General features: G+C 29.5%; 2 protein-coding genes and 1 long non-coding RNA gene across 3 annotated transcripts; 1 reads left to right on the top strand and 2 right to left on the bottom strand.

The window, feature by feature from the left end:
* The first annotated feature begins 137 nt into the window (after positions 1-137).
* On the top strand, positions 138-1269 carry LOC107030852 (putative F-box protein At1g32420). The gene has a single exon (XM_015232084.2). The coding sequence runs from the start codon at positions 166-168 to the stop codon at positions 1246-1248; it is 1083 nt and encodes a 360-aa protein (XP_015087570.1). The 5' UTR covers positions 138-165; the 3' UTR covers positions 1249-1269.
* A 657-nt stretch (positions 1270-1926) lies between these two features.
* On the bottom strand, positions 1927-3051 carry LOC114078602. Its single transcript, XR_003580231.1, has 2 exons — positions 2968-3051; positions 1927-2237 (listed from the first exon to the last, which is right to left on the bottom strand). It is a non-coding gene; the product is annotated as an uncharacterized LOC114078602 (long non-coding RNA).
* A 2667-nt stretch (positions 3052-5718) lies between these two features.
* On the bottom strand, positions 5719-8388 carry LOC107029844 (pentatricopeptide repeat-containing protein At2g20540-like). Its single transcript, XM_015231292.2, has 2 exons — positions 6204-8388; positions 5719-6084 (listed from the first exon to the last, which is right to left on the bottom strand). The coding sequence occupies exon 1, from the start codon at positions 8064-8066 to the stop codon at positions 6456-6458; it is 1611 nt and encodes a 536-aa protein (XP_015086778.1). The 5' UTR covers positions 8067-8388; the 3' UTR covers positions 5719-6084; positions 6204-6455.
* Positions 8389-11680: the final 3292 nt, after the last annotated feature.

Raw genomic sequence — 11680 nt, 5'->3', positions numbered from 1 at the left:
AATAATACCTAAATTACCAAATAAAAAAGAATTGATTTATGTAAATTAATATCCTCTTTATTTGATATTATTAAAAAAAAAAAATTTAAAAAAAAATTGGTTAAGGGTATTTTAATTGACACAGGATTGTTTATTGCTAATTCAGCTGCCTTCTACTCATACGAGATGAAACCTAATACAAGAAACCCTATTTTTCCCGAAGAAATAATTTTCGAAATATTCTCATGGCTTCCTGTCAAGTCGTTGGTGCAATTCAGGTGCGTTTCGAAAAAAATTTATTCTCTTATATTGGAACCAGACTTCGTAGATATTCATCATCGTCGTTCTATGACTCGTGATGGTGGAACAAAATTCTTATTACGAAAAATAGAAGGTTTTTACACAATTGAACGAAACGAAGATGAAAAAACCTATAAATGGAACCCTAATAATCGTTATGATTATGTAATGTATGCTAATGGTTTATTTTGCATGTGGAAAGATAATGTGGAGACACCTAGAATTTGGAATCCAAGTACAAGAGAAGTAATACGTCTTCCCAATCTAAGATGTGGAAGCTCAATTCACCCTCTAACGTATAACTATTCATTAGGTTATGAACCCGAAGAAAAAAGATATAAAGTTTTGATGACACAAGAATTTAAGAGAGGTAGTAGGCCCACAAAAAATTGGGTACTCACATTAAGTATAGACAAAGAATGGAGAGAGATTGAAAGTATGATTGATTTTGTCCCCTCTTTTAATCGAAGAGTTTGTGTCAACGGAGTTATCTATATGTTGGATTACAAGATTAATAAGGCTGTTGTTGCCTTCGATGTTAAAGGTGAAAAGTTTAGAGTTGTCAAATTATGGAAGAATTTTGGTTTTAATAATTTCGGGGATTACAATCTGATAGACGTGAAGGGAAAATTAGGAGTCGTGAACAATTCAAAGTTGTTTGGTGAAGAGAATTTGTGGATTTTAAGAAATTCTCGATGGAGGAGACATATCATTCGCTTTACTCGAGAAGTCAAGTTGGGTAATTATACTAGTAAAGAAATTTGCAATTCTTGTGATGGTGAGATTGTATTTATCGTATCGAAATGGAATTTTACGATATTATATATTTATGATATTAGGAAAAATAGTTGGAAATATTTGGAAATTCAACAGTTACCAGAAAAGGGTTGTATTTACGATGTTTTTTGTTTTGCAGAAAGTGTATTCTCATCACCAAGTTTAAGAACTTTAAGATATTTGGACTTGTAAACTTCCTATTTTAATTTCATGTTATGGTTTCCTTGTTATAATAGTTATATATTATATATAGTATGATTGTGGCCTATTATATTGAATCGTACGATTTATTTTGATGGTTAGATTTATTAGGTATGATGACTGATTTGACGGTGTTACTATCTGATTATTTCTCCGTTGGATATCATAGCTCTCCATGGCATTGAAACGGGTTGAAACTCGACTAGATACTATAGTCTATAGCTATCGATGGATTGAAAATGTAATAAAGATTCGGTTCTAGGAGGGCATCAGGGTATTTATCTGATCCCTCTCGACAAAAGATCATATTGTATATATAAGATATATTTTTTAAAATGTGTATATATAGATTTTGAATCTTCTCGTTATAAGACTTAGAGGATCGTCAGCTCAATGATTTACTGAGTTCAAAATTCACCTTAAGATTGCAATTTTAAATCCCAAGAACTATATTTTTATGTTTCAAAGTCCTTTTAACAAATATTCAGAATTCTTCATATTTTTCTTGAACTGAGAGTTAATATTTATATTATCGAACATACATTATTATTATTATTACACAATATTTGGATCTGTTCAAACTAATATTTCATAAATCATGATAGGAAATCACAAATGATAAAACTAAAACTATTAAGTGTGGATCATAACTTATAAATACAATTCAAATACTGAAAAAAAAGAGGTTTTCTCAACAACTCTTTATATATTATATAATAATATTTTTTTTATGCAAAAAAAATACAATTTCTAATATTTTTTTTGGTTTGGTGGACAAGCATACTCACTCTTGTAAATACACACACAAATAGGGTTACCAACAACTTTCTCCACACACTCTGTTGTCATATAATTTTCTCCATATTTTTCATAACATATAGAGCCACAATATAATACATTGCCATCCTTACAAGAAACTTGAAGTTCTGTTTCACATACAACCCCATTTGTTGAGGGTATTTGTGTCATTATCAACGTAGCTACAAAAAAAATAAAAAATAAAAAAAATATTAAGAAAATATAATAATATTATTTTTTTAAAAAAATTCAACAACATCTCGACTGATTTATTATGTACATATCTCTTTTTAGAGTAATATCATTTAAGTTTTGTCAATAGCACTGAAATACAAAAACAATAGATCGAGAATTTCAATCTTAATCTTCTATAATTTTTTTATACGATCGATCGTTATCCCTTTAATTAGTATAAGAATACAAAAATCACAAAGAAGGAAAAACTCAATGAAGAAAAAGTTTTTTTGTTTTTAGTGCAATGAAAAAGCAACTTGATACAAATGAGAAAATAATGATGGTTCAAGTAGAAAAGCAAATAAAAATTTATAATATTAAGAAATTATAATAGTATTATTTTTAAAAAATTAAAATAATTTCAATAACATCTCGACTGATTTAGTACGTACATATCTCTTTTTAGACTATCATTTAAGTTTTGTCTATATCACTGAAACACAAAAACAATTGATCGAGAATTTAGATCTTGATCTTTTCTAGTTTTTTTTATACGATAGATCGTTTTCCTTTAATTAGTATAAGAATACAAAAAACACAAGAAGGAAAAACTCAATGAAGAAAAAAGTTTTTTTTTTTTTTAAAGTGCAATTAAAAAGCAACTTGAGACATGAAATGAGAAAATAATTATGGTTGAAGTTGAAAAAGCAAATAAAATTATAATAATTGTATACATACCATAAGTGAAAGTAATGAGAAAAATAGAATAGACACCAAAGTTTTCCATTGATGAATATTTTTAGTGAATAAAATAGTCAGTTCAATCAGTTTTTATACTAAATTTGTAGTAACAGAAATATTTAATACTAGAAATTTTCTTGATGACAGTAATTGTGATAATATCATTATGTTGACCAATATATAAATAGAGGAGACTTTACTTGACAAACTTTTTTTAATTTTTTTAGTTAAATCAATATTAATTATTTTTGTCTGTTTTTTAATTTGTATATATGCTAGTACAATATTATTAAACTTATTATTAAAATATATTTATTGAATAGAATTCAATATATGAAATATGAGAATAGTTATTTGATTAGACAAAATTATTTAGCATCTTATATTCATGCAAATATGAGATATTTTATTTTTATATCTAATAAATAAGAGTTATATAACGGTCTGAATGTTTTACTCTAAATTTCAAATGATGCAAATTTAGTGACTTGAAAATTAGATTTATAGATCTTTAATTTGATAGATCATATTATTTGTGTATTGACTACTTTGTAATATATTTATTATTTATTAAAATACATAATTTTTATTCTTTTCGTTTTAATTTATGTATTCTAGTTTAATTTGATTTAAAATTTAAAAAAGACAAATTTTCAATATTTGTGTGGTTATAAATCATTTCATGATGATAAAATGAACATTTTAAAGTTAAATTATCACTAAAGACCTTTGGTGTTACAACTTGCCCACTTTTTCCAAATAAATTCTAAATATTGAATCAAATCAAATGACTTTTTATCAAATTAATTTCACCACTAAATCAATACTAATTGGAAAACTAAGTGACTTTTATTAAATTAATTTCATCACTTAATCAATACTAATTGGAAAACTAAGATGCCAATTGACAAGTGACCAATTTAAATTTTACATATACACACACATTGATATTACACTATGATTAATCATGATAGTTAAAATTAGTAACCTCAAAATCAAAATGGATCAACATTAAAAGTAGAACTAATAAAATTTTTAAAAATGCAAAAAATAAGAAAAGTGTTGAAAATGACATAAAAAAGACGAAAGAAGTATTTAACCATAACAACAAAAACAATAAATATGTAAATAAAAAGTATAGGACATGACATGACTATAACTTAAACGAAACAAGACACGAAGAAACAAACCCTAATAAGGGAAGAGTACTTAACCTACCTCACCCTGCCCCGCTCCATCGCCATCCCTTTCGATAAATTTGTCTTTCTTCTTGAATGTAGAAGTGAATGAGCTACTTCCTCTTCCTCTTGTTCCTCTTGTTCCTCTTGTTCATCATGTCATTGATTTTAGGAAAACATAAGCTATCCAAGCATGTAGCATCACAATATAAATACTCTTTTTTAACAAAAAATTGTTGTTGTTTAGGATTATAAATGGAAATATTTTGATGCCCTGGTCCAACAAATATCAACTCACCATTCTCTTTGCAACACAAAAACTTAGTATGTGTAATAAAATAATGTTTGCAACATATAGTTGGTACATTAAAAAGTTTCATTAACCATTTCCAACCATCTACATCCATGGTCCAAATATCTAGGTCAAAATTGTCACCACTTGTCATGCCACCATATAAACTAAGACAATCTTTCATATTACTCAAACGAAACCACTCATCATTACTACGTATGAAATTTGGTTTTGAAAGTATCTTCAGTTCATCTGATTTCACGTCAAAATATATAATAGTAGAATTTCTTCTTACGTTCAAGTCAAATTTACAAAGTTTTCGATGCAAAGACCAATATACACAACCCTTAACATTAACACCTTCAGCCCATTCATATGAACAAAATTTAGTTTCTTGTTCTATAGTAGGAAGAACTTGATTTAATATAGGGAGATTTGTTTGCTTCCTCCAATAATTCATGTTCGAGCAAACAACATAAAACGAGTTATAAATCAATATAACCTTGTAATCATTGCTAGTAGAATCATAACACAACCCACAAGCACGAGGAAATACATATTTCTTCACATATGAACATGATGCTAGCTCTTGGCATTGTCTAGTCGATGGATTCCATAAAACAAACTTCTTATAAGCTCTAGGGTTTTTTAATAATACCAATCCATCGTATGAGCATAATACATTAGCATTTTCGAATCCTTTCAGTGGAAATTCTTGCCCCTCTATAGTAACGTTGGGATATTCTAAGTTTATAAACTTGAATTTGTCCCAATTACATCCTTGTGATGACAATAACTTTATACGTCCTAACGCGTTGGATTGGTCGAGAATCGTTTTCTTGAATTCATATGTAGAGATTATAGCATTCCATGACGTAGAAACAGATTGAAAACGTAACAAAGATTTAATCGGAAGTCTAGTAAGAATGCAAACTAGGAGATCACATGGAACATTAATATTAGTGGATTTCTTTTTTGACATTATGTCTAATATCTGCTGCTATTGGAGAAGTGTGGTATAGAAATATATTGGAAGAGCTTATAATTAGGGTTTATTTTCGTATAAGTTAATTAAGGTAAAAAAAAAAATCCTTTTAAGGAAAATAGGATTTTTTTTGAAGAAGTTGTTGTAGTGAAGGAAAAGAATTTCTTTTTTCCTTTTAGTTAATGATTTATATTAGGATTCCAATATAAAATAAAAATTTAAGTTATACGCAATGACAGAAAATACTAATTATAAGTATTTATAAGTATAATATTTTTTTTAAAAAAAAATAGTAAAACGGAAATAGTATCAGATAAACGGGAACAACAGTAATAATTTGTTTTACAATAAAACAAAACTTATGTTGGATGCATCTAAGTCAGTCTAGAGTGACCTTCTGTGGATTAAGCTTCAGCAACCTATATAGATTCCTCTTATGGTGATTTATATTTCTCTGGCAACAGCTTCATTTCACTTCCGAAAATGCCCTTATCGCCTTTTTTTATAAGAATAACATCGATCAGAGGCTCGGAAATCATGCAGAGTGATAGAACATAGACAAGTAAGAACCAGAAGATCAACACATTGTCATTGATAGGTCAATAGGTGAGATGATTGATGATGCATTCACAGGGGCAAGCAGACATGTCGACAATGACCTGGTCGTTGTTTTGAAGGCAACAAGCAAATCACGTCATGAGTTGTTTACTACTTGTCGATTGCATACGGATACTAGTGGTTCAATCCTATGTTTACACGTAAAGATTGCAGTATGTACCTTTGTCACCAATGCCAGCGAAATCAGTGAAATTTGTATTCGTAGAATCTCATTTCAGGCATCGAACTCTGTTGTGTGTCTGGCCTAGACTTCCAGGCTCACATATGTGCTTTCTAGTTCATCGTCCCGTCTTTGCTTATCCCACAAAATCTGAATTACTCCTCCTGGAACTTCCACACATAACGAATGCGCTAAAAACTTGAACAAGAAAAGAGCGGGTGCACTCAGAATGACAACTTCTTCTCGATATATTCATGGACTCAAGTACTCGAGCGTTGTATCAACTAGATCATTTTCCTTGCTTTGATGTAAGGCTAATAGCTCTAGCACATCATGGATATCTTTTGAGAATGGTTTCGAATTATCACCTGATAGAAATTCTTGGACCAAACTGTTTATCTCAATCAGACTGCAGCCCGGTGTTTTCTTCATGCTTTTACTTCTAATGAACTTCCGCATCCTTGATACACCATCCCACTTCCCGAGATCTGCATAAATGTTAGCGAGTAGAATGTAGTTCCCTGTATCTTCAGGTTCGAGCTCTAACAGATGTTCCATTGCAATAACTGCTATTTCAAGATTGCGATGAGTTCTGCAAGAACTCAACAGAGAACCCCATATTGCAGAGTCAGGCTTAACCGGCATGGTCTTGATGATTGCAAGAGCTCGTTCAAGACGTCCTGTACGCCCAAGAATATCAACCAAACAACCGTAATGCTCTATCCCGGGCTCTATGTTGTAATCATTTTTCATGGAATCAAAGTACCTCAAACCGTCATCACAAAGACCAGCATGCGCGCAAGCACATAGAAGACCAACGAACGTGATCTCATTCGGTTCAACAGCAGACCTCTGCATTTCATGAAACAACTTCAACGCTTCTTGAGCTCTACCATGATTCGCTAGGCCACCAATCATCGTACTCCAGGAGATCACGTCTCTTTCAGACATCTGATTAAACAACTGCCAAGCCTCGTTTACACTTCCACATTTCGCGTACATTTCCATCAACGCATTACAAACAGAAGTCTTCCTCAAATACCCATACTTCTCCGCGTAGAAATGAATCCACTTCCCTAACTCAAGCGCTCCAAGTTGCGCACAAGCAGGCAAAACCGAAACCAAACTAATCCAATCTGGTTTCACACCAACCATTTGCATTCTCCTAAAAACATCCAAAGCATCTCCATAACACCCCGTTTTCGTGTACCCTGAAATCATAGCAGTCCAAGAAACAATACTCTTATCCGGCATTACATCAAACAATGCTCTCGCCTTCCTCACTTGACGCAACCTTACATGTCCACAAATTAAACTATTCCACGAAATCACATCTCTATCAGACATTTCATCAAACACCATATGTGCATCCCTCATTTGATCACATTTAACATACATATCCAATAACGAATTCGCTATCACATTACTACAATACAGTCCAAATTTGCATACGTGAACATGAAACTGTTCACCTACATCAACACGCAAAATTGCACTACATGATCTAATAACAAATGGATACGTATATTCATCGGGAGAAATTGCACATGTCATCATCTGCTTATATACATTGATACATGAAATATATCTATGTTTATGTGTATAAGCTCTGATTGTTGAGTTGTATAAATAGTTATTTGGATGTTCAACTTGTTTGAATAGCAAATTTGCATATTCTATCTCTCCAATTTTGTCACAAATCTCAACCATTTTGGTGACCAAGTAACTACTTTGTGTAAGAGAAAATTTGACAATTTGGGCATGAATTTTCTTCAAAAAAATTGAGCTCTTGCAGTTTTTCAACACAGCTATAAACATATCTTCCAATCCATTGACAGTTAAAAATCCAAATTTCATGTTCATTCTGATTTCTCTACCTGTTTGTATGTGGCTCAAGAGTAAGACCACCAAAGCATCAAATAGTATATGGATTTTATTTTTGGTTTCTCATTTTGCCTTCGGAGACCACATTGGAGCTTAGACTAAATTCGATAATATGTGAATTTTATACTTTTTTTGGTTTTCCATCCGATGTCCGGATCCCATGTTAGAGCTCTGACTATATCTGAATTGCGCTCTACCATGACCATTTGGGGTGATGTTCCCAATAAGATTTTCTCAATATCCCAAGCTCAAACCCGAAACTTCTTATTGAGGTTGAAATACTCTTACTAGTGCACCACAACAACGCGTCAACATCAACAAATTTGGTTAGACAAAAAATAGAGATAAACAAACTTAAAAGGTTAACTTAAGCTTGGTTGATAGTTGTTTCGATATAGAATTAGCAAGATCCTCATGTTACTGTAGGTCTTGGATGAAAGGAAAACAAATGTATTACGAAAAAAAAAATCCTAAATATTTAAAACTTCAACCTCAAACGCAACTTGTGAATCTATATTATCGAATAATATGGATAACAGTCAGAACATTATATTTATATTGTAACATATAGCTTCATTGACTAATAACTTGTTTTTAATCAACTAACACAAACGCGATCCATATATCTTTTTAAATAAAAGTAAAACATGTAAATTTCTCATATCCATGCAATCTAGTTATGAAGATATTCATAGAAAAATATGTAAATTTTCTATTTTTACATTTGGTGGTGGACATGTTGGCTTGTCATATTTGTAGAAGCAAGTACAAAAAACTGGTCCTGTTAGTTTCTGCACACACTCTGAAGTAACAAAATTATCTCCAAATACAACATGGCAAAGTGATTGACAATGAGGTAATTCTGCATCTGAACAAGCAAAATCAATAACTTCATATGGGCATACAGTTTGAGCATTTGTTGAAAGAACTTGAGTCATTATGAAAATACCTGCAAAATGATATATACACTAAAAGTGTCACAAAAACAATAACTCGATATTTTTGACATAAAATATGTGTATGGAAACTTCTAATTGAATTTTCGATTTTCAAATTCGTGTATTGAAAATCTTACGAAAAATATTTGATTACGAAAGTTCTTATAGTTTGAGGCATGTTAAAGATAATGTCCTTAAGGTTAATCGGATGTAGGTGTATACATCAAGATTCAATAAATTTTTCTAGTGTAAACTAGAAATCAGAAACTAACAAAGATTTAAAAAAAAAAAACTCAACGCAATAGAATATGGGAAAGAAGAATTTATCTTGGAAATTAACGAGACAATAAAATGTTGAAGTGATTTCATCTAAAAGTTTAAGTTGTCAGAGAGATCATATCCTCAACTTCCCCCACCCCACATACGTGTTTGATTTTTTTTTTATGGGGACAAAGCACGCAGAAATTCATTGATATGGACGATAGTGAGATTTGACCTAACATCTGCTCTAATATCATATTAAAGTGTGTAACAATATCATTTAAACTTTAAACTATAGAAAAAGCACATTTTTATTATTTAATTATCTTCTCGGGGTAAAGGACCAATGATTAATTTAAGGTTAATACCAAATTGAATTTACTTGAAACGTTTTGACCATACTCATTTTTTTTTATTAAAATTAATTGTAGGAGTTGTAAATAGAAAAATGATTTTCATTCCTTTGAGATATCATATATATTTTGCCAACAAAACAATGTTCCAATTAAAATATCCAAGAAAATTTTAACCAAAACAAAGTAAAATCAAGTCTAGATATAATTCATACTCAAGTTAAACAAATTCTCAATCAATTCAAACATTAGTTATATACGTATATGAGTTTATGTTGTTTCGATAAAGATAACTATAAGGTATAAAAAAAAAATCAAATCCACCATCGGAAAATTTTTAAAAAAATAAATTTCGATTGAAATTATACGAAAACATACACAGATATATAAAGTAAATAGCAATTATAGATTTTATACGTACCAAAAATATAAGCAATGAGAGAAATGGAACAACGAAAAGATGCATTAATTTTTTCCATTGCAGAAATTTTAATGAATATAAAAACTATGAACTTCACTAATCTTTTTTATATATGCTAGAATATATAGAGAATGCACTAATAGAGTTAATAATTTATAATTGGAAAATTATTGATTAAAAATCAAAGTTAGATTAGTTTATTAATTACCCTTAATTAATAATAAATATGTAGGATATGGAAAGCAATAAGTAAGAAATATTTATCTCCCTCGATTCTATATTAGTTATCATAAATCACTTTTTTGACAAATAAATTACATGAACTTGAACTAGCATTTTAAAAGTATATTTTATTAATCAAATTAAAATGAGAAAAGTTGTTACTTGCGATACTTATTATATAGTTTTTAATATTTAAATTTTAAATAGTAAATATTGAGTCGATCTAATTCAATTTAACTTTGAGAATGAGTTAAATTTATTTTTTTAAAATATGACAACTAATCTGAAACGGAGAATTATTTTTTTTTCTAATTTAAGAGGGAGTCTAATAATAATAAATGTTAAAAGTATTTTTACATACAATTTGAATAAGGGTGAAATTGACTTATCTATAATTATGAGTTAGTCTTCTTTTTCTTGCCCCTATTATTTTTGGAAAATTGACTTAAAGAGAAGTTAGACTTTTTTATATTTTATAAATTTGATTATATATGCCTAAATAGAAATTAATACATAGGAAAAAAGAAAAAAATAATTAAGCATTTTTCACCTTTAATATTAATATTTAACACATGTTATTGCTCGATGAACTCTGATGAATCAGTACATAATTATATGTGAATCACATTATTTTAGAAATTGCTTTTGAAAACCCCCGACTCAAATAATACATATTTAAAAACATATAAATAATTGACATAACCAAATCAATTTCCCATCCATATAATCTACTATAACAACACACATCCATATAATCTACAATAACAACACATATACTCAATGTAATTTTCTCATATGAGATTTAAAAAAAAAAAAAAAAAAGTGGGCACAGATTTTATCCTTAATTTTTAAAAGTAAAATGATTGTTTTCGAAAGACATCAACTCAGTACGTCAAAAACTATATAATTTATAGACGTAACAAACCAAATTCTCATTCAGATACTCTACTACACTAACATACCCTGAGAAAAGTAAAACATACACAAATTTGTTTTTGAAAGACTTCCAACTCAAATAACATAAATCAAAGAACGTACAAACAATACACCTAACAAAACCAGTTTCTCATCCATATAATCTTCTACACCAATATACCCTAAAAAAGATCAAATATATATAGATCTGTTTCTAAAAAACTCCCGACTCAGATAACGCATATCAAAGACCATATATAACACAATTAGGTACGTACAAAATCGGGGTCAAAATTGTTGGATTCTATCGAAACGAAGTACACTCAATTATTAGAAGAGAAAATAGCAATGGTAGGTGTATACATACCAAAATGTAAGCAATGGAACAATGAAAAGAAGAACTAAAATTTTCCATTGATGAAAAAATTATTTTTAATTTAATGAATTAGAAAAAAAAAAAGTCACTTCACTTATCTTTTTATA

The sequence above is a fragment of the Solanum pennellii genome, chromosome 9 (assembly GCF_001406875.1).
Source record: "Solanum pennellii chromosome 9, SPENNV200".
Taxonomy (NCBI): domain Eukaryota; kingdom Viridiplantae; phylum Streptophyta; class Magnoliopsida; order Solanales; family Solanaceae; genus Solanum; species Solanum pennellii.
This window is presented reverse-complemented; position numbering and strand designations above follow the sequence as displayed.